This window comes from Salminus brasiliensis, chromosome 4, assembly GCF_030463535.1.
Source record: "Salminus brasiliensis chromosome 4, fSalBra1.hap2, whole genome shotgun sequence".
Classification (NCBI taxonomy): Eukaryota; Metazoa; Chordata; class Actinopteri; order Characiformes; family Bryconidae; genus Salminus; species Salminus brasiliensis.
Genome location: NC_132881.1, coordinates 35315395 through 35341725, shown reverse-complemented (window position 1 = coordinate 35341725; position 26331 = coordinate 35315395). Strand labels below are relative to the sequence as shown.

General features: G+C 40.5%; 2 protein-coding genes across 4 annotated transcripts in view; one reads left to right on the top strand and one right to left on the bottom strand.

Annotated features, from left to right (window-relative positions):
- Positions 1–3546, top strand: part of col17a1b (collagen, type XVII, alpha 1b) — a 22983-nt gene extending 19437 nt beyond the window's left edge. The window contains exons 50-54 of the mRNA XM_072678191.1: positions 121–318; positions 1418–1579; positions 1760–1831; positions 2184–2264; positions 2563–3546. Coding sequence (XP_072534292.1) covers positions 121–318; positions 1418–1579; positions 1760–1831; positions 2184–2264; positions 2563–2606 — 557 coding nt within the window. The 3' untranslated portion in view covers positions 2607–3546. The remainder of the gene's footprint in view (positions 1–120; positions 319–1417; positions 1580–1759; positions 1832–2183; positions 2265–2562) is intronic.
- On the bottom strand, positions 3208–26331 carry slka (STE20-like kinase a). 3 transcript variants are annotated; one of them, XM_072678187.1, is made up of 19 exons: positions 25280–26331; positions 20927–21091; positions 19843–19891; positions 18743–18892; positions 18437–18509; positions 18104–18298; positions 17667–17748; positions 17413–17544; positions 16111–17268; positions 15895–16025; positions 15555–15678; positions 15026–15205; positions 12609–12701; positions 9635–9764; positions 7914–8038; positions 7529–7717; positions 7289–7414; positions 7029–7142; positions 3208–5595 (listed from the first exon to the last, which is right to left on the bottom strand). In XM_072678187.1, the coding sequence occupies exons 1-19, from the start codon at positions 25427–25429 to the stop codon at positions 5449–5451; spliced, it is 3513 nt and encodes a 1170-aa protein (XP_072534288.1). In that variant the 5' UTR covers positions 25430–26331; the 3' UTR covers positions 3208–5448. The 3 variants fall into 3 exon arrangements, with proteins under 3 accessions (XP_072534288.1, XP_072534290.1, XP_072534291.1); XM_072678189.1 differs by lacking the exon at positions 12609–12701 and adding an exon at positions 11434–11505; XM_072678190.1 differs by lacking the exon at positions 12609–12701.

The following is a 26331-nucleotide window of genomic DNA, read 5'->3' as shown; positions in this document are numbered from 1 at the left end:
GTGATACTTAGTATTGTGAACAGTTTCACGCAGTCCAGCATTCAGTGCACAGATGAACACCACTATCAGGCTGTTGGGACTGTATGCGATGGCTGACCTAAACGACCTTGGTTGTTTCAGGCGATGCTATGCGGCGTTACACTTCTGGCCTTCCTGGGCCTGCAGGCCCTCCAGGGCCTCGTGGTGAGAAAGGTGACCGCGGTGAACCTGGAAACAGTAATGCAGGTGGATACTACTATGGTTCTGACCGGAATGGGGCCAGGTTGGCTGAAACTGACTACTCCAATGTTGCTTTGAGAGTAACTGACTACATTAGGCGTAAGTCTTTTTTTCTGTTTTTTTTAAGTAGCATATAATGTTGAAAATGTTATCTCACATGATCTTTGGACAGAATAACAGGATGTTTATAATGTTTATGGTGAATTAACATGGGATTAGAAAAACAGTGGCATGCAAAAGGGCAACCCTGCTCAAAATATCTGATGTCCTGTTTTTTTCAAAAGGCATAAAGAAGAAGACACAATTGTTTGATATATTTTAAGCAATAGTTTTTATTTCCATCTTTTACCAAAGTTTGGGCAAGGATCATAGCTTGTAGATGCTTGTTTTATCGAGCTAAGAGTTTTAACATTTTTGTTGGGCGATTTTCACTCGTTCAGTGATTTTTCTTCTGATGACTCTTCCATTAAAGTCAGTAGAACAGTGAATCAGTTTAATTTTATTTTATTTATATAGCGCTTTTCACAACTAATGTTGTCCAAAGCAGCTTTACAAAGATCCGAGTCCGAGCTCCTTTTGAACAAGCTAGTGGCAACAGTGGCAAGGAAAAACTCCCTTGGGTCGAGAGGAAGAAAGCTTGAGAGGAGCCCAGACTCAAAAGGTCGACACCAGATAATAACAATAACAAGCAAATAATAAGCATTCCTATTAACTTAAATTAAATGTACATTATGAACTGAGAAGACAGTCTCCTGAAAACACTTTCCTATCTTCCCATAGTCTTCTATAGCGTGCTTTGTGGGCCACAGTTATTTGAATTCTCAGAGTGCTAGGCAGCTGCCTAGAGGAGCCCATGGCTGCTGATTGTTGGGACAAGGTTTGAGTCAGAGTATTTATGAAGCTTTGGAATTGGCATTACCTGGCCTTACCTATTTATGACTATGAACAAGCCCTAGCCCTAACAGTCTGAGACCTTGTAGAAGTTATGAGATAAATGTAATATGAAATAAATGTTTATAAGAATGTGTTATTTAACGTTATGCCTTCTGGTGATCAGTTTATCATGCTGACTTATTGATTCATCCTGCAGTTCATTCTAGTGTAAGGTAATAGCCACTGTTATCTTCACAGATCCAAGAACTAGAATAGGCTTAATCTGTGTCCAAAACTGACTCCATGACCACCCTTTCCTTGCCAGGCCAAGGTTTGCTTCAGGAAATTAATGAAGAGTATTGGCGAGGGCAGTCAACGGGGATCCAAGGACCACCTGGGCTTCCTGGTCCCCCTGGTCCGCCTGGATACAGCCGTGTTTTTGCTGCCTATGGGAATGTGACTGGAGATCTTATGGATTTCTTTAGAAGTGAGTGTCTTTACCACCTTTACTAATGAAACTGTGGCTATACCAGGCAGTGTGCACATCAAGTAAGATGCATACATATGCTTTCTATAATATGTGAAGAAAGAATACTCACTCCACCACCTTTGGAAAGCTGAATGGCTAAAAGTAGATAATTGTACTTGTCTACCTTTATTCTTCCAGTACATGGCACTATTCCAGGCCCTCCTGGTAGGCAAGGACAGAAAGGAGAAAGAGGATATCCTGGACCCAAAGGTATCTTTAAAACATTATCTGCCCTATTACAGCTAGGCACATTGTATGTCCAAAAGTATCCAGAAAGCAGCTACTTTAAAGTGCTCCCATTGCTGAGATATATGTTCATGGAGATTATACAAGCTCTACACACAGCCTGTATAATCTCCATACAAAATCAAGAGAATTCTCAATAGAATGGGACTCTTTGGAGCAGCATTATATGAGACTAAATGGAACTAGCTAGTGTCCAGGTACCTAGGTTCTTGCATTCATTACAACCACAAGAACAGATTAGATCTGTGCTACATGAACATATCTCTCAGTATACACAATAAGAAATGCGCATTATAATATTATTTTCCATCTGCAGGTGAGATGGGAAGACAGGGAATACCTGGCGTTCAGGGGCCAAGAGGTCATGAGGGACCAAGGGGTGAAAAGGGTGAGAAAGGTAAAGCTGTGCAGTGCTCACTATTGAAAACACAGTGGTACAAATTCATGAATGTGATTAAATGTTAGTAAAGTTTTACATTTAATATTTTGGATGGTGGTAATTGTAGAATTAGTCACCCTGCTTGCAGCTCAAGGGGTTAAGGGGCTAATCCCAGTTCATGGACATTTCTGTTGTGTCCTGAGTAAGCAAAAGAATTCAGTTCACATAAACCACAGGACAGGGGTTGGGTAATTGGGTTTGGGCACAAATGTATGGACAACTTAAAGTGAATTGACTGACTGTTTTTTGCTTCCAGGTGAAATCCAGTTTGGTCGGCAGAAACGAAGCATTGGTGTGTAGAGGCTACCATTTCAAACACTGTAACTTTATAGTGGCTTTTTATACCTTGAAGCAAATATTGTAGAAGGAGGAAGCGCATGCACTGTCTATGCTTTCTGGTTGTTTTATTTTGTTTTAGAACAAGGTAGTTCAGCAGGCCTGAGGTAGTCAGTTTTCACATTATCCATAACTACATCACTTCCAATTCACAAAAAACTAAACAAAACAACCAAAAAAAAACACACAGACAACTTTTAGATAACTTTTCTTTTTTTGTTATGAAAGTAGTTTATTTTAGAATTTGTTACCTGTCAGTGTACTTGTACTACTTCTGTTTTTGCTAACGTTACTTGTATGAAATGTAGAACCTTAAAGGTGATTTTTGCACTTCAACTAAATATTAGAATGTAATGTGGTACATCTTTTAAAAAAAGTTAATTTGACTTTTGATTAATTTTTTTGTATGAGTTCAGAATGAGCTGAACCCGAGGACCAAGTTGCTACAAATGTTTGAGGTATACTAAACAAAAATTAATAAAAGAAGCTAGAATGTCTGTCAGCACTGAGCAGATACTGAAGAAGTAGGTGTGCAACAACAAAAAAAACCCCAAAAAGGATTCCATAAAGTACAATGGGAGGATTTTATTTACAGCATGTCAATCAATAGGGCATGAGGTACATCAGCCAAATTGATCTTCACAACGCTTCAGACATTCCATGAAAGTGCCACAGGATTTTAAGTGTCAGTCCAGTCCAGCATTCAGGATTTCAGCATGCAGGAGGCAAATGGACGTAACATTTCTCAATATTATGAATGTTGCACAGAAACAAAAACTGAACATATATTTTTCGCAAAAAGTCTGAACAGAACATGAGAAGAAAAAAGGTCACATATGTGGTAAAAACACTGCTCATGATGAATGGCAACAGAAATGTTCCACAATGACATGGAATAAAATCATTTACATTGACTTTCATTGAAACAAGGTTTTGTCCTTCTCCTGTGAAGTTGCTGTTTTGGAGCTACAAGGTTGTTGCATGACAGTGATCAGTTAAATGTGTTCTCTACTGCTGGCTATGAGATCCAGCTGTGCACTAGACTGCCTGTATGCAGAGCACTCCAGGACCCCATTTGGCCACCACTTTCCCACTGTTGCTATGTAACAAACCTGCCAAACAGTCTGCATGCTTTCCAGATGTGAGGAGCCCTGCCAGGTCTGAGGACTTGGTAATTTAAAAAAAATTTAAAAGCAGACTGCATCTGCAAGAAGGCATGAATCAGACTGCAGAGACTGGTGAAACTGCTGCAGTGTAAAGAACAGGAGTATTGACTGCCCGAAAAATGAGAAGAAAAAACAAAACTATAAGTGTTTTGTCCGATCAGTGAAATGCAACACACATTCTTACCACTGAAGACACCACTACACATCCAACGCAACACTGTACATCCAATTAACAACGTCCACCTCCTTCATCAAAAAATTCCAAATGAACTATGTGCAAGTTTGATATAGGCAAATCTTCAAAAAGACAAAACACTGGACCAGAGCTCACTTAATAAATGAACTGTAAAGTTAGCATATTAAAATAGTGAACTATGAAATAGAATGGTAACATCTGCCCCTTAATCCTTTCTCAGATAATTGAAATACATAATAACAATAATAATAATAAAGAACTTGAAATGTAGGTTATCAAACTACTGCATATGCTCATTTCACCTCAAACAACTGCAGTAGCAGTTATTTTTAACATAAAAATAAATGGCATTCTGGTGTTCAGCACACTTTGAATTTAAGCCTGTACTGAGAACAACACTGCAACCTCTCATCATGAGGCTGTAATGAATGTTCGCCTTTATCTACATCCTTCAAGTCTTGTAGAATTTTTAAATTGTGAAGAATCCAGCTGTAGAGTATGGTTTAAGATACAAATGAGGAATATGGCTCCCAGACTGTTTTTTCAGCCTTACTCAACTTCATATGACAGTACATTGGTCAGACAGTAGCAAACCTGCTAACATTCTGCAGTACAACCAAAAGCATTATAAGAAAAAACTGCATATTTTGCGGGAAAAAAAAAAAAAAAAAAAAAAAAAAAAAAAAATCATCTGCATATAAGTGATACAGCCTTACTGGTTTAACATGCCTCCCCATTAGGCCTCATTAAAATCTGTACCACAACTAAAATGGGCTCCCTATAAGTTCGGATTCTTGTGCTGGAGAGGCACAACATTGTATACATACACACTAAACTACAACATATAAAAGACTGAACATTTAGACTCCAACAGCAAGAGAGAAAAATGAAAAGCAGAGTCTCTCTGGGCTTAAAGAAAAGGCAGCTCAATGTAATACAAAGCATTAACTTCTTGTGCATCATAAGCAATACGAATTTCCAAAATCTCACCTGTTTTAAAGTGATAACCAGAATGCATTACAAGACTCCAAGATTCACTCAGTCACACCGAAACCATTGCAAAACAATCACATATCACTGACCCAGCACAGACATCTGATGTTCATTTCCAAAAGATCAAATCTGAGTGTACCCATCATTAATCTGTGCCAATGTCACATGCAACACTCCCAGCAGACTAGAGAAACTGAAATAAAACAATCCATTGGATTCATAGTCTTAGAGCATGTCAAAGTAATGCGAAAGTTAACTCCTTCTGCATCACTGAAATGTCGCACTGTTGAATTTACTTTCATACGTGCTGAAGAAAACAAAATCATGCCATGATCAATTTTTGTCAAAAGCCAAATCTTCCTCCTGGAGAAGGACCATCAGAGCAACAGCCAAAGCTGTTTGTACCCTCAGCACCTCCTAATGCCTGAGATACAGAAGAATTATATGTGGGTTATGACCCAGAGGAGTGCACACTAGGAATGGGATAAAACTTAGAGACTCTGCTTTGGGCAGTGGGGTTAAGGCACTCTGACTCCCCGCTCATCTTGAAGAAGACCTCCTGCTCTTGTAGCTTCCGAGTAAACTCCTCCTCAAGAGCCTAGCAGGGAAGAACCATGAAAAAGGTGAATCTTAAGCTTTTTATTCCAGTATAGAGGTGGTGTTGAGCAGTATTCAACAGCTTCATACATATCAAGCTATTCTTAAAAATGTGAAAAAAGGACCCTAAAAACACTGGTAAGATCATGCCAGCCCAGCAGGGGGTGCTAACAACTCAAAGTTTGATAAAGTGTAATGAGCAAAACAGCCTGAAGCACATTTATTTAACTACAATGCATGTAGTTTAACAAGCAGCTTTCCATAAGTCCTTATGTTGCTGTGGTGACACCGCTTTCTCTGAAAATCATCCACACATTCCAGATGATCAGAAAGAGACCGTTTTTGTTGCTCTCACAAATGTGAGCGCAGGACGTTTTGGCACAGTGTAATAAAAAGGAAAACTCAGTCATTAGTCAGCAACAAGTGCAGATTAACTTCACAATGAAAGCCTTTCAAAAACCTTTGATTTCTATAACATAAAATGCTGTGCTTGTGTGGATGGAAAGCCCAAATAAAAATAAATAAATAAATAAAAAATTTGCCAACACCAAATTACTATGGGTACAATGCCGGTAAAAGCAGTAGCAAACACAAGGGACAATCTTCAAAGCAGTTTTTCGGCTAAGCACAAACATTTTATGAGGGTTGGAGTACAAGATAAGATTCTAATCCCACTGCAAGCGGTGTCAGAATGAACTGAAACAGTCTCCTAGTCTCCTTAATCAGGTGATGTTGGTTTGGAGAATGGCACACTTTAGCAGGCCATTTGACTGGCATGCAAAACAACCAACCACAACCCACTGTTTTTTGCTCAACACACTTGACTCAAACTCAACTGAAATAAATGGGATACAGTTCTGCAAGTCTGAGAATGTTTATCTACCAACTGCTTATATAATGAACTTTTGTTGAGCCCAGAAATTTAATTCAATTTAAGGCTCATTCCGGTCATGGTTCACAAAGATCGCAATTATCTTATTAAGTTGCACCCATTGCTGACAAAGATGTGCACAGCATGTCTAGTCACTGTGGAGAAGTACTGCTAATCTACTCCAGAAAGCCCTATTCTATTGGCAGTACTTCTCTACAGGGACTAGACATTTGGGATGAGTTGGGGAGTTGGGGATGAGGTGGGGTGGTGATCAAACATCCTGACCTCAACAACACTTTTGTCCCTAAATGCAATCGAAACAATGCACACAGGAATGCTCTGACTACACACATTTAATAATCTTGCTTTTGGGTGTTTTTAGGTGGTTTCCCAATACTTCTATCCATAAATTATATCTAACAATACACGTTTCATTGATTACAGAATGTAAAAGAGGTCTAGTTGACTAGAAATTAGACAACCTATAGTATAGTGGGATTTCTACGACATCAGAATTTATTTCCTTGGTTTTGTGCTGTAAATAATGGACACTGATTCAGTACCTTCTTTCTGGGACGCAGTTTCTCCCTCCATTCTTTAAGCTCCTGGCTGTGCTCCTCATCCAGCTCCTTCAGCTTCTGAGTCTCATGTTCAATTAGCAGGTGACACTTCTCATTCTAGTTTAAAGAGGTCAAAAGACATCAAAGTACAAACACTGTTTCTTTTGGTTTAATTAGAGAAGTCAGGAATATTGTCAATTAATTCATTAGCTATCGTATGAAAACAAGAGCAGCAAAGATGGGGTCAATAAAGTAGTTGGAACCTGTAGCTGCTGCAGTTCCCTGATGTTGGAGTCACACTGAAGCTGGAGGTCCCTCATCTGGTTCTCGTGCTTCTGATGTTGATGCAGTCGCTCATTCTTCTGTCTCTTCTCCTCTTGTGCAGCAAACTGTTCCACAAATCCACAAAGAAATCCACCATACATATAATGCTTATGCACAGCATAACGTTTTTACACAGTTTTACCCTCATTTGAAGGCTTCTAGAGAATGGATGCATTTACCTGCTTAATTTTCTCTCTGTCTTGCTCTGGGGTCCCTGTGGCAGTAATGCGCAGGCTCTTTTTAAACATGGCCATGCGAGTCTTAGCCTCACCACGCTGGATCTTTGGTAGACGGCCTCTCTCCTGAGCTTGTCTGTTCTTCATCTCCTCGATCAGGCGCTGATTATAGCCCTGCATCTGTTCCATCTCCTGTTATTCAGCCATGATTAAACAGATGCATCAGCACACGACCATGTTAAACTATACTAAATGTACTGAATATCTGGAACACCCGAAATCTGTTTTGACAATTCATATCAACTTTAACAAATACAAATATTTTGAATGTGTTACACTAAATCTACTGAATCATACACTAAATTAAAATACTAAATCATGCAATTGCCTTGTCATGTCTCTTTAGAAGCTGGTGCCTCTGCATGAAGTATTGGTCTTTCAGCTGCTGCTTCAGCAACTGGTGCTTCTCCTGCAGGTGGCGCTCCTCCAACTCCCACATGGCTGCCTCACGAGCTGCAATCCAGAGAGTGATCATTTTTAAGGGAAGGAGAGACAGAGAGGAACAGACAGTGCCACGCAGTTGTTAAATATCCTATGGAAAAGATCCACACATTAGCTTGCAGATCCCACACCCTGGGCAGCAGTTTCACCCCGGAAAGACCGTAGGGCAGTCTACAGGATCAGACATGCTTGAGGACACAGGCATTAGGTCATGCAAACAAAACATCAGGCGGTCCTTTCAACGCTGTCTGACATCACTCTGAATCGCTCATCAAGTCATATCTGTGACACACCCCCTGAGGCTCACGCTGGGCTTCATGAAATGCTGAACAGGATGAAGGACGGACAAAAATGGAACTCAAGGTTTTGTGCTCACAAAAGAGCATGTATTTTTATTATCATGTATTTTTCAAACCACTTGTAATTTTACATACATATACAGGTTTTTGGTTTTTTGGCAGCAGTATTAAGCAATATTGGAACATACGCTGTTTCCTTCTCTAGTCATTTGTTAATTGTACTACAGTGATTACAATAAGGTCTTTCCAATGCCTTACCATAGTAATCTGTGGGTTGCATACACCCACATTTAAAACATTCAAACTGCTGCAGTTAAGCTGTTCGAATAAAATCTTTAAATAGTTGATAAGCATGAGGCTTAGTTTAACTGGAAAAAGGTAGTATGTGTCTGAATGTTCAGGTGTAACATGGTAGGAAATATGGTGGAGCATATAATTTGTCTATCGAAAGGTTTCACCCTTTAGCTCCAATTTGGTATAGCCAATTAACCCACCTGTTCGTAGCTCCCCTAGCACTAGCAATGCTCCTGACACAAGGTGCTCAGCATTGGACATCTACTCATCTGGAGAGAGCATGGCCAATTGTGCCCTCTTGAACTACAGTTTCTGATGGCAAAGAGACATGGCTCAGAATTTTAACTAACAAGCCTCGGGCCATAGGGGTAGCACGTTACACCACTGAGCCACTTGGATCCCCTGGAAGTATAGGCCATTTTTAGCATACCACCATTTTTGGCGTTAATGTGAATATACCAGATGATCTCTACATTGTGTCAAAATGTCATGATAAATGGACCAATAGAAATGCTTCAAAACTATTTGAAGATACAAACAATGTTATGCTGTACTGAATAAAGCCACATGAAATTGGGTGGCACTGAGCATGCATCAACTGTGCTAGTAGGGCTTAGTCTTAGTCACCAGGCCAGGTCAGTGGATCTACTTTACTGATGTAGTGCAGGTGCGTAGTGTGTACAGTTGCTAATGTAATGCATAGAAGTGGCACTGAGCATAAATTAAAGTTGCCAGTGGGGTTAGGTATGACCTTAGTCAACATAGAGGCTAATGTGGTTTTGCAGAATGACATGTCTGTGAAGTGAGTTTGGAGGGGGTGGGTCTGGGACCCCAGACCACTGTCGAGTCTTTGTCCTGGGCTTAATTCAGGGTAGCAAGTAATTACCTAAAGAGCCTTGTGAGAAGCTTGTGAGGAAGTGGATATCTAGGGATGTTAGGATATGAGTGAAGAGAGTGGGCTGGGATGGGCCCCATGTGCAACGCCAATGATTATGTTTTGTATAATTTCACTAACCTCTCATGAGCTGCTGTTTGTGGTTAAGGCAGTCTCTTTCTATGGTGGCAATCTCCAGTTTGTGCTGCTGGATGATCTTCTTCAGAGCAGCATCCAGCTCCTGTTGCTGCTTCTGCAGAAACTCCTGCTCCTGTGGTGAGGCAGGAAAGAGAGGCAGGAGGGGAGAATGAGAGACAGAATATTACAGACAGAGATTCACAGAAAAAACATCTGTGGTTTTCATTAATTAGAGCATCAAACCACAAGACACACAAAGCATTTGTAACCATTAACAAACAGTAAGAAAAATAATATTTCACATAAAAAAGGTCAAACACATCCACAGACTAAAGTACACCTTGATAGAGCATTCAGAGAAAGATCAAACAAACTTACAGTAAAAATGTCTTGTAACAAGACAACAGTAAAAGGGTACAGTCCAACATGAATGAATGGAACATTAAAACCATTTAAAAGATAAATAAATAAATCTGCAACTCAACACTGTATTGTACCCAAGTATTCAATAGACATAGATCATACATTAAGATCAGGCGCCACACGTAAAGTTTAAGTGAATATTTCTAATATGTTTAACATTTTTTAAATAAAAAAAAGGTTTCCACAAACATCAATAGTGTGTACTGAACAGTTCTGATTGTATGTATATAATAATTTACCCTACTGCACATCCTACTGTAGAGATAGTAACGATCGTCTTTTCTGTTTGTGAACACAGCGTCCAGAAGTACACAGATGAAAACAAACAGTGAGTGAAAATGTACAGGAATTCAACAGCAGCAGCAGCAGCTGGAGTAAATTACAGTACAGTACAGTATGTTTAGAAAGAGACACTGCAATATAGCACAAACACAGCGACTGCAAAAACACTGCAAAAAAAGAAGAGCACCTGCTTGCTCACATGTGCCATCCCTATCATAATGTAATGCTAAAGGGCCTTTAGTTAGCCTACACCTTAAACATTATATGAAACCTCTAGCTTAAAACAGGGCATTAACATACTGTCCGGTACTACAGATAATAGAACCTTACATGTAAAAGTTCAAATGTGACTCAGCCTTCCTCCTGAAGTGGTTTAAGTGATTGGATTTATCCAGATATACGTCTGATACTCACTGCACAGTAAGTGACTAGGTGTAAATGGGGTCTTTGTCTTTGGTCTGATTAGATATCCCAGGAACATCGTTTTTCTATAACTGAGGTTACAAGGTTACAAACACTTCGAGCATATGGGGGTCCCTCTGGCCTTAGTATACAAATTTAGTGGAAAAAGATAAGATAAGATAAGATAGTCCTTTATTAGGACTATCTTATCTTATCTTATCTTTTTCCACTAAATTTGTATAAAAAGGCTTAAGTATTTGAGGAGGAGTCTGTTGACTAGGGTTGGAGGTGGTTTAGAGAAGTATTTTTAAGGTATCCTTAAATCCTAATCACCAACCAATTAATTGTAAGCTGTTATAAAGCATACTAGACACCACTTTTAAAATGTCATGTTCCTAACTGTAAGCTGAGCTGTCTAGGGGTAATTCTTTGAAACGTATGGTTTGGGAAAGACCGGAGTCGCACTCATTTTGGAAAAACGTGAGACTGATAGGACAGCATTTATTTGTATACATGTCATCCTGGTGTTTCTCATTTTCTGGTCAATATTAAAAGAAGTCCTAATTTCTTCACACGTCTGTATATGTCCAAGTCACATGCGACACTAAATGAATTTCTGAAGTCTGCTTCCATACAGCACTAGCCAGGCACATGTGAGCAGGGGTTAGGACAGGGAGAAGGAGGGCAAAACTTACATCCTGCATCTGAGCGTTGAACAGAGCACATGAGGACAACTGAAAAGACTGTATCATAACCTGGGCCACACCCTGTGGAGCAAAACACAGCGCACTCCACCAACGTCAGGGACAACACGCTCAAGTACACAAGCACACACTCTCAGCGCTTTACCACCTTTCAAAATGAACACGTGCTCATACTACAGGCTCTCAGTTCCTCATTCTCTCTTTCTCAGCTTCTGGTGTTCTGGAGTTGGGGTTCTGGGTTGAAGATGTAAAACTCTCATGCAGCAGAAAGACAGTAAAGCAGGTCTTTAAAGTCAAAGGAACGGCTCTGTTAAGCAGCAAGTGTGTCAGCAAGGGCTCTTCAGGACGATCCTTCAATAATTCAGTGTCCCTTGTTGAAGCATTAATAGGATTGGAGCTAAAGATCAAAAGTACAAATTAGTCTGTTAACATCTAGTCCCTGAGGCTCATCTGACATCCAAACGCTTTAAGGAAAGAAAGCGATCTATGATCACCTTAATGTCTTGTAGCACTGGAATTCGCCCTCCTGTTTCATGGAAAGGGTGGCATGTTTCAGTGTAAGCCAGCTGGTAGAATGCAGCTTACTACTGTCCTTTAAGGTATTTTGTATATATGTGGGATATGGATAGATTTCATATACCGCCATACAGCTCAAAAGGTAAAGCAACACCAGTGATGCTGCTTTAAAGAGTGTGTTCTGTGTTCAGTGTACTCGAGTTTGAGCCTGACCATCAATGCCAACATCTTGCACTAATATTTATATGATACTTGTTTTATACAGTTCTAATCAAGGTCACAGCTAAAGACTTTAATGGTTCCTTCCTTTTCCATTTAAATGCTTGCCGGTTTATTACCTTCATTGCAGCAACACAGGCTTAACTGCTGAACCTGACCATGTCTGACAATTCACAGGAAACGGCATCTTATCGAGCATAACTAAACCACTTTAGTCTGTTTAATTATTGACCATTATTATACATTATAGCAGTGATGTTAGATTAATACCCATGTAGTCAAAAGCACAGGGAATAGTAGTTCCTGTAAGAAACACTTTCTCTACACTCTCCAGGTACTATTACCTATTATCTGAACACTTTAGCTGGTCAGGCTCCAACGTGAAAAGCTATGTGTGTGGGCATGTGATGGGATGGCTGATGAGTATTTACCTCTTCTTGCTGTACAACAGCTAGGTCTTCCTTTAAGCGTTTCATAAGCTCTTTTCTCATGTGTTTGGGTGACTGGCCGACCTCCAGTTTGACCTACAGCGTACGAGTATGCAGATGGTTGGGGAATTGATGCTTTGCTTTGTCAATGTGGTATTAGTGAGAGAATGTCATGCAATGATTGGTATAGAAGGTAAACTTTACCAGCGCAACAATTAGTATCACTTAAAGCTAAAGAGATATAAGCCATGTATGGACGATTCAGGGGTAGACTGTGCTTACATAAAGGTCTCCCAGAAACCTTAAGAGCACTCATAGACAGGGTAAGTCGATTTCAAGTTGATTCTGTTAATAAAAAAATGGATTAGAGACCAGAGTATGTAGAATCAGCCACCATGTTTGAAATCAGGTAAGTAGCAGAAACAGAATAGTGAAAGTTTTAAAGATGAACCAAGACCATAGCTCCACCAGGATAACCTTATTAAGGTTCAAGATAGTACCTACTGTAATCTCTGAAATGGTGCACACTAATACAGAGGTTCTCAATTCCAGTTTTAGGGGCTCGCTGCCCTATACATGTTCAACTAATCCATGCCCCAACACACCTGACCTGAGCTCACAGTCATTTCCAAGCCTTGTTAAGCTAGATCAGCATAAAACACTTAAAACTGTACAGGGAATGAGATCCCTAGACCTAGAGTTGAGAGCTACTGCTCCAATAGATCTAAGATCACACAGTACCACAATGCTTCATCGTCATTGTGATAAATTACATCACAGTATGCTTTTCTGAGGGTGGATAAAGTCAGTACTCTAAAACAAAAAATGATGTTTTTGTCCTTTTACAAGGACAGCTTAACTGGTCCTGTGCAATAGTTATAGCAATAGCAATGTATGTAGCATATGGAACACTAAATAAAAATTCCTGTACTCTGGACACTTTTTTTGGGGCACTATAGGGACCCCATGGTCTAGTTGCAGCCTCAGAAAACCCTTGCCAGGGGAGTCATACTAAAGGGATACCTCAGACAGCTGTGCTAACCTTGCTAACCATGAATAAAAGCTACTGAGCACCACTGAGCATCACTGATTTGCATAATGCTCAATGACTGTCCAGTCAGTATAGCCACTGCTGTTACCGCTGTTCAGCTAATGTCAGAGAAAAGGTTACTGAGGTCATGAAATAAAAGGTTTTGCTGAGAGGCAGCATTTCCTTGCTGGGTAGTGATGGTCCAAAAATATTCTACTACAATGTAGACAATACGACAGGCCTGTTCCTGTTGGAGCTTCTTCCAATGGTTAACGACAGTATACCTTAGTGTGCACCATGCAATAGAGATCACCGTGAATTCCAAAAGGGACAAAAGACTAAACCATGATTTGTCTGTAGAAGCCCTCCACCACAGCAACGAGTCCCACACTCCAGAGCACACTCACACAATCAACATCATTAGTAACATTTTTATGATAATAACAATAATAATAATAATAAACAAAACATTCAGTAACAAAATACTGAAAACACAGGATTACAGTATAATTGTTTTTAAAAATCTGAGTTGGTACAATATTAATTTTACATGTAAATTTTACAAGTAATTTTCTACTGTAAAACTGCAACACTAATGTGTAGCACATTGCCATATCTGAATGATTAAAGCATGGTCATGCAGATGGAAACCAAGTTAAGTCTCAGCTGAGTACTGTAGGCAAGGCGCCAGCACACATTTAAAAACTTAAAGCCAAAAATAAACTAACCAAGGCTGCATAATCACACTTCTTATTACAATCATGCCAAGCTAGAGGCCACAGAGGCAAACAGAAAAAAACTGTTCCATGCATAATGACTGAAAATGAGCAAGCAATGTAGGCTCTTAAAACACATTTAAGTCTACGAAGGCAGTTTACAAAAACATAGAAATGTCCCCTTCGCCAGATAACCCTGAAGACAGAAACATGCAGACTTTACTGTTGCACAGCTTTAACTGAAATGTTTATGACTTGCTTTGACGTCTCACCAAAGCTGAAAACTGCAGTACAACACAGCTAAAATATGTTGACTAAAGCCAATCAGCACTTTGCCCTTGATAAATATTAAGCACAAATACAAAGCAAGGCTGCTAGGAAACAGCTTGATGACAGATGATATTAGAGATACGTTCCAATGCAGTTACAAGAAATAGCCCCTGTGATCTGAACCAGTTGTGAAAGTGCACATTCATTGTTTAAAAAAAAATAAAAATATGTGTTTAAGGAGACTTTAAAAAGGCTACACAAAGAATTAAAGACTTTATGAAAGAGAGCAATTAATGCAGCAAAGCTCAGCCCTTCCACCATAGGAAAGCAGGCAAATATGGCAACATGTCTCTAATAAACATAAAAAGACATACAAACAATAAAGAAGTATTCTTCCACCTTACCTCTTTCTTGCGATTCTTGAGCATATTCTGAAATTTGGAGAGCTCTTTATCTTGCTCTGATTTTATCCTTTTAGCCTCATCCCTCAGGTGATTAGTATGGTCCTGTTCCATACGCTCTATGGTCTGCTTCTGCTGCTTTTCCAAGTTCTCCACCTCCTGGTCATACTGACGCTTCTTACCCTGGGAGAGAAGGGTCATTTAAGAGAGTGTGACAAAGAGCGAGCAAAACCTAGGCCTTTTCTGAACCTGCATACCAAGATGGTCGTAACTGAGCACTCAGCACTGCCAACTCCGACTTACAGAGGTTTATGCAAACCCACCTCTAAGGGAATGACTCTGGCACTTCTCTGAAGTTCTTAACTGGACAGGACTGGATTAGTTATAAATAACTGATGCTATCAGTATGTCACTAAAAAACATCATTCTTTAAAGATTTAGTGAGTCTAAAATTTTGTGTGATTCTGATTATCTTATCTGCTGCAACTTCATAGCAGAGTAGTAAACATTGTGAGACCATAAAAGTACTAACAGTCATCTCCTGCTCAAAGCGGCGGTACAGTTGCTCTCTCTGCTGTTGCAGTTTATTGCTGAGTTGTTGGTGGGATCTCTGCTCCTCCTTCTGCAGCAGTCTCAGCTCACGCAACTCCTGACGCCTACAGAAGGACACAACAACACATGAATTTCCCTTAGTATGTACCACAGCACAAAGCTAGATATATTTACTTTTTTTTTATGATCAAGTCATATGTAACCATTTGAACAGTGGAAAAGATACCCTGCAAAATGGTGCAAATAATAACTGAACAAATCCAACATGCCATTAATTTACTATAAAGTCTCAAACAGTACAGATAACTGAAGGAGGTTACCTCAAAAATCTCAGTTCCTCGCTCTTGGTGTCATTGTCAGTAATTATCTTTGAAGTGGTCACACTGACTTCTACACCATCAACCAAAAACTTGCGAGTCTTTTTCAGAGTCTTCTTCTGGCGTCTGGTGTCCTGTGGAGGGAGAATAGATAAGCTTCTTTACTATGTCAGGGATTTCTTAAAGATAAAACACAACTGGGCAAACTGACAACCTTACCTGTATAGAAACCGATCCCTCCTTGCTTTTAGATAGGAAGCTGGAGATAGAAAGATTTATGTCAATGCTGTTGGTATCTGCTGCAGAGCTACTTCCAGAATCAGAATCCTTCTCAATATCGGGCTTAACTGCCACAGCTGCATTTTGATCCACGTCACCCTCTGGAGCTCCCTCAGAGGACACCAAGGGCTTCTCAGTTGTTTCTGGACCCTCTTTTGACACTTCTTCCTTTTCTCCATTGACTACAACAACAGCGGTCACATCCACAGAGGTCTCTTCACCTTCATTCACCATTTTCTCTGTCTCAGCAGGAATGTCTTCAGGAACTGTATTCCCTGTTGTCTCAGGTTGGTCCTCCTCTGGTTCGGACTTCTTTTCCTCAACAACAACTTCTTTTCTTTCCTCCTCTGCAGGCATGTCCACAGAGACTTCTTCCATGTTCTCCAGCTGCCTCTCATTTTCCCTCTTTTCCATCCCTCCTTCAGTCTCCACTGAGTCCTCCATCTTTTCTGTGACATCTACATTAGCCTCACTAGATTCCTTATCAGCCACCTCAGGAACACGATCATCGTTGGCCTCTTGCTCAGTTCCTTCCACGGGTGCGGTATTATCCTCTCCTGCCTCTGTGGCAGCTTTTGGCTCCATTTCCTTCATTTCAGTCTTCTCAGTCTCCTGATCTGTTTGCAAATCGTTTATTTTCATTTCCTTCTCTTGCTTCTCTGTAGGCTCCTTCATCATAAGCTCCTGCTTCTCCTCTTCTCCAGTCTCCTCACTGACGGTCACAATTTTCTGGACAGCAGCCTCCTGGGTCTCAATATTGTTTTGTGTTGGAGTACTTGGTTCTTCAGGAATTTGCTCCTCAGCAGTGGATTCTGGAGTCTGGATTTCATCCTGCTTTGAAATGCTCTCATCTTCAGCATTAAGATTTTTCGATGTTTCAATGTCCACCTTCTTACCGTCTGCCTCAGCATGGTCAGGCTCACTGGAGTCCAAAGTCACAGCTGAGGTTCTCTTACTATCCTCAACTGTGTCGGGTTCTGCTTGTGGCTCAGCTCCCTCAGAGATTGACTCTGGCTTAGATAAATTCTGAGAAAGCTTGTCATCCTCCAAGCTGCCAACGCTGGTTTCTGACAGTGCACGCTTGTGTCCTTTTACATCCTATGGGCATAATTAAAGAGACACCACAAAGTAGTCACTTGTAAGTGGTTAACCTGCAAACTATATGTTCATTTAAATTGGTGCTCTAAGCATTCCTAAAGCCACAACTCATGATTGTATAAAGTATGCACAGCACTGGCATACCAGCTGTGTGTCTGGCTCCTCTTCCTCCTCCTCTTCTTTGCCTTCCTCGATCTCCTCATACACTTCTGCTTTGAACTCAGCAATCAGCTCACGCAGAGGTTTGTTATCATTTACACTTGAAACAAAAGGATGCTGAAAGACAAACAATAAATCACTTGAAATAAAAGACAGCACATCTCAAAGTGAAAATCTTATGCTCAGGATTTAATTCCGTTTTAGTTAGTCTAGTTTCTCCTCTTTTATGGCTCAATCACCTGCAAGAGTTGTGCTGTGCTCCACCTCTGATCAACATTCTTATCCAGTGCTTTCCTCAGAAAATCACTGAACTCTGGAGACCTGTTTAAAACAGGGAAGAAACTAAAAATCTATGCCTTAACCAAAAAGAGAAAAAGACATCATGACTAACTGAAGGGATTCTGTGCATTTAAGGCTACCCATGAGGCAATGCTCTGGGTGGGCGACTGCTAATCTGATTCATCATTACTCATCTGAACAGCCTGCAGCTTGGGCACATAGCTATTTTTTAGACAAATTCAGAAGCCTTTATCAAAACATTACACAATTAAAGTGCTGTTTTCTTTAAATCAACCCTAAACCAACTAGACACCTCAGTAAAATCTACTAGCTTTATTAAACAGTCACACAAGAAAATTTTAATTTGCACAGTTTTCAGCTATGAACCAGCCCTTACCATCGTGAGGGCTGCATGAGGGTGGGGGGCTCAGACTTTGCTATTTTAAGCAGGACTCTCATAGGGTTCATCTCGTGATTGGGTGGCTCAATCTGTGCCAGCTCAATCAGCGTGATCCCCAGAGACCAGATGTCCGCTTTGTAGTCATACGGCCTGTCCTTCGATGTCTCACACATCACAACTTCAGGAGCCATCCTGCAGACACAAGGCGGGAGTGAGAAGAATGACAGAATAGGAGGGATATAGAGAGAAAGGAGAAAAAATGAAATAGCACTTAAGAGTTAAAATATTCAAAAACAAAAAAGGAGCAGATAATGAAATAGGGTGACTAACCAGTAGGGAGTTCCTATGAAAGAGTCTCTTCTCTGTAGGGTCTTTGTGTTCTTTGCAGACACTCCAAAGTCAGCTGAGTGGAGCAATTGATCCGCATTAAAGACATGTTTGATGGCGTAGCCAACAAGACTTAAGGGAGGAACTTTTCTGAAGCCCTTACTGTATTAAATTTTAAAACCATAGTTAAAGGAATATTATACTTCCTTAGCCTTGCTGTGGTGTTTGCTATGCATGTAAATTAACACCACATGCTCAGTAGTAATCTAATAACAAGGGTAAGTGAACACTGATGGTATGAGCCCTCACCCAGCTTGACGTCACCATCTGAGGTAAAGAGAATATTTCCAGCTTTCAGATCTCTGTGGATGATCTTATTCTCATGAAGATAAGTCAGCGCTTCCAGAGACTGTTTACATACCACCCGGATCTGTGGCTCTGTTAGTGGCCGCTCCAGCTCTGAATGCATACATACATACATACATACATACATACACACACACACATACACATACAGTCACCAGCTGCAAGTCATTGTAAAGAGACATACATTATGTCATACATAAAGAAAATCAACATCCCCTTGCATTTTTTAACTGGTGTGGTGTTCACCTGTGGTTAATTCAACCGACAGGCATAAGCATTAAGATATCAGCTATGCAAGGGCATACTTGTACACCCTTGTGACAGGAGACCTATGACTGGGCCCCCTGATAAGGGGGAAGTGAGGCCTACATTAAAGAGACAGAAGGCAGGACTAGTTATACTAGCACAAACAGTGAGTCAACTCTGCTACTCAAACAAAATCATGTCCGGGGGACTACGCCTCTTCCCTAACTGCACCTCCTACACCACTTCAGTTTCAGGTGAAAAGTGGGAATAAATAAATGAATCACATGGTCATTATAAGCACCAATCTGTCCAATCTGAAATCAGCATGTTGTCATTTTTTGTGAATATCTTAAAGCTGTTTAAAAGGCAGGCACACACATGCACGCTTTGTGTTAAAACAGAGAAATTATGTCATTTACAGAAAGTAGAAGAATACAAATCTACTGTTGTGAACGAGCCTAATTGTGTTGCTATTAGGCTGCCCAAGATGTGTATTGACATTTTACTAACAAGTCATAACATTTCCTGGAAAAAATTAACTGCGTAGGATGGTTTCAGAAACACATCCAAATAACACAGCAGAAAAGGCTGAGTTGCAAAAAAAGATGCTAACCACTCCTTGAAACTGGGGCTTCAATAATTATATGTTTGGATCCTGCCAGTGTAAAACTGAGCATAGCCTACTGTGTGGCAGCGAGGTTCAGGAGAATGGAATACTGTTTATTTGAGTGGACTGGTTCAATGATTGAACAACTCTCTGGGCTTCTTTTTCCTATTATGAAGAAAGTGAAACTCACCCAACATAACAGCATCAACCGCACCTCCAGCACAAAACTCAATAAGAATCTAGAAAGGAGAGACAGGGGGAGACAAAATAAAATGACAATGATATTTCTCCATAAACATTATGTTCAGTTTCCGATTTTGTTGCCTCTTTCATTCACTTTTCAGGAGAAATTTAAAACCCCAAAGCAAACATTGGTATTATGGGAATTTGGTGATTAACACCACCAGATGGTTAATATAGAAAAATGCAACATTATGAGAAATTATATAATCTATATAATAAAATCTTGTAATTGATACTACCACATAATCCTGACCTGAACCATGAATGAAAATATCAGGTGTCCAGAACAATTTATACAAATCATGTCACCTCCACTTTCAGAGAGAGGGTGTACTGCCAGAACTAATAGCCAACAAGACATTTACATTAGCTGCATATTTTTCCACTTTAATGCATCTATACAGCAAAGCTATCATCGATTTAATGGCAACAGAGTGGAGTGCAGATTTTGCTGACAACTGCATTAATATTTCAGAATTCTGTCACATATCCTGCACGCTCTGGGAACCATCTCTCAGTCCATTTAAAGCTTTTACAGCTGACTAGCTTTATGAGCTCTCCCAGTTTTAAGCAAACATGACGATGCTGGTGGGAGTCGTGCATTAATCTCATCTGATGAGCCTGTAAGAGCAGGCTGGACCTGCCTATAATTAATGCATGAGGACTTTCTCTGGTCACTTGTAATAGACCATTATCCTACCAACCCAGCAGGGGGGTGTCATCTGAAACTATCTGGCCCTATAGGTTTTATGAGTACTGTGGGAGAATGAAAAGGATCTGCCAACAAGAGCGTAGACAGCAGCCCGAGGGGAGGAAACACTGTATAAAAGTAGGAGTAAAAAGCTTTTAAGCACTTAAAGACAAACAGTCAACGTGAAAAACACACATATTAACCAACATGTCTAATTCTGTGAGTTGTAGCACAAGCAACTTGACCTCAAAACCCAACACGTATGTTATTTGTAGGTATAGCTTGAGCAAACCCACATGAACGCAGACAAAACAAATAATGTTAGATGAGAAATTCTTACCCATAGTTTGCTCTCGTAGTAAAAGGCATCAAGCAGTTTGACTATATACTGATGGTCACAAGAGGCTAGGATGTCAATCTCTACCATGTAGTCTTCCAGCTCTTCCTCTGTCTTGGTATCGATCACTTTAGCAGCAGCCAGAACACCGGTTTGCTTATTCTGAGCCTGTTAACAACAAAAGCAAATGGCATATGGATAAACCATTAAAAATATTTTTGTAAAATCAACAGTGTCAAAATGACACACACAACACAATTATTATTAGGTTAAATGTTCATCAGCAAGTTGCACCTTGACCAGAGGAGAAGCTACCAAAACAACTCTGGTTAAATATTTGACCATTCTTGCAGAAATGGTAGAGTTCAACTAAATCTTTTGGTTTTTGGTAGAAAACTAGACTTTTAATCAGTCTAAAAAAAGTGCATCTGTGCATTTGAGGTCATTGCCTGTGGAACACCCAATTGTCTCCAAGTTTCAACTGTCTAGTGGATCGTTTGCTGAGGTTTTGCCTTTTTCCTAACAATACACCTAACTTGTGAAAATCCATGCTCATCCTCTTTTCATGTGAGCACAGAGAAGCTAACAGCTATAGTCAATCATGATCACCAACAGGAAGACAAGAGGCCATGGCAAGTTAAAAGACATGTCCACAATGGGTATATGTAAACTTCTGAACAGAATTAACATATAATATACAAGTCACAACTGCATAGGACTATAGCTGTTAAGCAGAACAGTCAACAACACAAATGCACAACATGAAGCTTTCTTTATGAATGAAACCAGGCTCATGGACAGCTAGAGCTGTGTACTGGTTAAAACATTACACTGGACGAAGCAACCGGAAACGAACACCCAACAAATATTAAAGAGTTAATATGTTTGACAGAATGTAGGGAATGGTAAAATCATTTTGGTTTATGGTCCAGTGCTCCTTTCCACATTTTTACAGCATAACATCGGCAGGCAAACTGTCCCTAAAGAAGAAACAGCAAGGTAAATAATGTGTATACTCCTTTTGACCTAATACAATATATTTTCCCTGCGTTCCAGCTTCAAACACAGCCGACTTTAGTGACATCTGACTTCAATGTTAGTAAAAATAAACCTGCTAACAAGGTAATATTAACAGACAGAATTTTTAAAACTCTGACAAAGAGATGTGTAAATGTCTAAATCGGAAATATTTGTGATCCAAAAGTAGTTCAAATAATTCAATTCATGCAATGAACAAGAAATCCGGTGAGTGGTTTAAATGTGCAGCTCTGTAACTGCTTCAAGCTTGAAATAGTGTTCACGCTGAAAAAAGCAGAAGGAAAAAGAGGGGAAACAAGGCAGGGTTGCCTCACCAGGAGGCGTGCCGAGAACAGTTTGAGAAAGCACTAGTAAACCCATGACACTTATACTAAAGCTCTGTGTTCATATATAAATATATAGACAAAAAAGTTAACACTAGGAGTCTTTACTAATTAATGTACATCCTTAGCAAAATGTGTTCCTGCACATCTATTTTAGGTTGGTAATGGCTGGAGTGACACACAATTTCAGTCGGTACTTCCTCGTCACAGCTGGGTGTGCCAGAGCTATTTTGGGAAGAGCTTCAGGAGTAATGTTTATGGATACCCAAACACAGAAGAGTGGCTGGAGAAAGGAATAAGTGAAGTGTGTGTGTGTGCATGGGTCAGACTTTCTATTTAAACAAAGCTTTACGTCACACACCCTCACTCTTGTTCTCTTTGTACTAGCCAACGCCTGTCCGTGCTGTAATCAGTGAGGAAACGGATGCAGCTTTTGCACAACTGAAACCAGCTAGCCTGACAGCTTTGTCTAAAAGTTCTACCAGAACACCAAGCGTTAACAGCAGGACTACCATTTCACACCACCCCTTCATTTCAAAGCAACTGGTTAACAGAAAACAGTGATAAATGTATATAAGCAAGTTTAAAGCTCAAATGTCAAAGGTTACACTTTATTATAATTATTAGCATTACTTACAACTTTGCTCATGTAGTGGTTTTACTAACCAACACTTTAAAATGAAACCACTACAACTGATGCCATAGACTAATCACTTTTAGTTTCATGTAGAACAATATTTGTTAATGTGCTGAAAAGGTTCTGTAGGCCTTTAAAAGGCTCTTTACATTCACATCTCGATTACAATTACCTATAGAAAACTAAAAGTGACATCACCCACAGAACCAGTCATAGTACCTTTATTTTGAAAAGTGTAGTTATGAACGGAAATCTGTGGATACAGGGCCAGTTGTTTGTTTATGGTGGACCCAACTTATAGCACAGTGTTTGTTTTGAGGGAGAGAACGTCATATGCATATAGAACACCAAATAGGACTGGAAAAATTGGGGTCAAACTGATGTGACAGATGTTGGAACAATTTCCCACACCCACCCTCACCAGAACAGTGTCCTCTAGTTTACAGACAGTGAATGGGAGGGGACATGTGCTCAGTGCCAAGGTCTTCTAAACAGCGATCTGCATTCTGAAATATTAACATCTCTCCATTATGGTACAACATAGACAGGTAGAGGTCAGAGTTAATGAGGCAGGTTATAAATGTTGCACTGTCTTACAGACCCTTTTTAAAACCTACGCTAATTTACCAAAGCTGGAACACAACAGCATTGCCATGACTCACATTTTAGTAGGTTTCCTTCTGAACAAACTATACATTGCTCAGGAAAACACACAAACAATGGGCTTCTAATACAATCCTAAATGAATCATTAATCATGAATCTTTCCAAAAAAGCTTCCTTATCAGCTGATGTGGAGAGAAGGGTTTCATCAGTCACTGAAAGCAATAACTAATACAACCCAACCTAAAACTAAAGAAAGGGATTTACTCTTACTGATGTTTAGGCATGTGCAAAATTAAGCAGATGGCATCTTGGAAACACCCAGTGTGCACAACGCATTCCACAACAGGGAGCAGTAATAAAGGATTTACACTATGTGACAGAGGACTGGTCCTTCCCAGTACTGGCCCTCACAAGCATTGTCTTCATCAGCTTATCAGCTGTCTGCTGTAACTGTTATCTCGACATGAGCAAATGTCAAAGTCTAGCACCACAACCATGGGTATGGGTAAAATATCTAAAAGTGTGCTTACATTAGAGCTGGGCGATGTGAAAAAAACGTAAAGACATTTTGCTTTACTCCTATCTAAATACTCTCCTGTACTGGGTACTGTGATTTTACTCAAAATATGCTTCACTTTATTGAATTAAATAAGACTGATTAACTGCATCTTTAAATATAAAGAGTTTAATCAGTGTTTTTAAAACTGACGATATCCACGATACACTCATAAAAGCATCTTGTGTACCACAATAACAAAATTGATCACAATATGATAAAATATTGTTGTATTGCCCCAGCTCTAGTTTGGTGGCTCAGCGCTCAGAGCACCGGGTTATCGATAACAGGGTTGTGGGTTCGATTCCCGGGCTCTGCAAGCTGCCACTGTTGACCCCTTGAGCAAGGCCCTTTACCCTCTCTGCTCCCCGGGCGCTGGAGTTGGCTGCCCACCGCTCTGGGTGTGTGTGTGTACTCACTGCCCCTAGTTCACTAGTGTGTGTGTGTGTGTGTGTGTGTGCGTGTGTGTGTGTTCACTACCACAGATGGGTTAAATGCGGAGGACACATTTCGCTGTACAGTGACAAATATGTGCACCTACAAGCTCACTATGGCACACCAATAAGAGCCCTTGGGCAAGAGCCCTAACGCTACAGTCACAATGGAGAAGAGCATCAGTTTGTCAAATTGTACAAATATAATTATAATTATCATCAGTACCAGTAATTATAAGTATCATCAGACCAACTACATGCCTCTTTAAAAGAGAGAGCATAATTGCTCCTGGTTAAACGTAGGTGAAATGCTGAATATAACTGGTTTGTACTCTGTTTCAGTACTTCAGTAGACAGGTCATCATCATGCAGCAATTTCTTTAAGTATTGTGATACTAAATGTACACAATATCACCCACCCCTGGAGTATATGTTCAGCCCATTACAGTAATGGGTCATGGGACAGGGAGGTCAATGCTCAGAAATGATTAAAAAATAGTCAAATACAAAGTGTGAGCTAATCAGTAAGAGTATGAATACATGGTGAGGGGATGAAAACAGATGAAATGTCATGAGGGGAAAATAAGACTTGGGCAAGATGGCATGGCAAAACTGGGCGTGTAAGTCTAACAGCTTGTCAACAAGCTAGCCTGTAATAAAGGTTGTGCGATACCTCCATGTGACTTTTCAATAAAAAAAAATGGAAAGGCAACCCAAACGTGCTGTATTATCACTCAAGAAGTTAAACATGGTTAATTCTTACCCTGTAGACCTTCCCAAAAGCTCCATCTCCAAGCTCCCCCACAACCTCCCACACTTCCTCTGGGTTCACGTCTCTGTGAACGTGCTCATACTGTTTTTTCTTCTTCTCAGAGCCCAGTTTGAAGATCTTCCGTAAATTGAAAAACGACATCTTGAGAAAGCAGTCCGATATGTACCGTTAAATGATCCAACACACGTCCACGACCCCCAACTCGAACTAAGTTTGCTAGCAACTAGCTAGCTCTCGGTCAGTCTCAGAGCCTTAGCTAACTCGAGCCACACGCTTAATAGCAGGCGATATCCCGGGATAACACTGCTTAACCTTGAATGTTGTAAAAAACTGCTGGGCTGTGAAGAAGGACTGGCGAGATTGCGATCATCGATTTATCCTGTATATATTAGCTAACACGTCCATAACCGTGGTGGAAAATCACTCACAACTACTTCCATAACAGCTCGGATGAGGGGAGATACAGAATAGCAGTCTTTCTTCCTCGGTTAGCAGGAGCCTTCATCGGCTACATGTGTCTTCTGGTTCTTCCTGTATATGGTTGCTATCAGCTCTCTTCTAATAAAACGGCGAGTCCGTCCACCTTCCGATATCCACTTTCGACGGGTGTCTTCTCGTTGCCACAACAGGCAAAATCAATCAAACGGCTGTAACGTCCTCTGATATGCAGCTAGCTCGCCTGCTATGGCTACAAAGTAACCGAAGCGGATGCAGACACTCAAACTCCTCGGAAAAGCTAGCTACAGTGTCCACACGCACGCGCGCGCGCGCACACGCACACATCCAGCGGTTACGGCCCACACGGCCCCTCGCGCTCGTTCCTGGGTGAGGAAAATATCACAAAGTGAAATAAATCAACTACAGCATCGTGACATCGCTTCCTCAGACAGAGAAGACCTCCACAGCCCGCCTCCACAGAGCTCCGTCTTCTCCGACTCCCAACTTCTTCAGAGAGATGAGAGCTGAGAGCTGCCCGCGAGCCGTCGAGTGCATGCAGAAAGCGCGTGCATGTACGACGGCGGCAGCGGCGAGGATGACGCTGG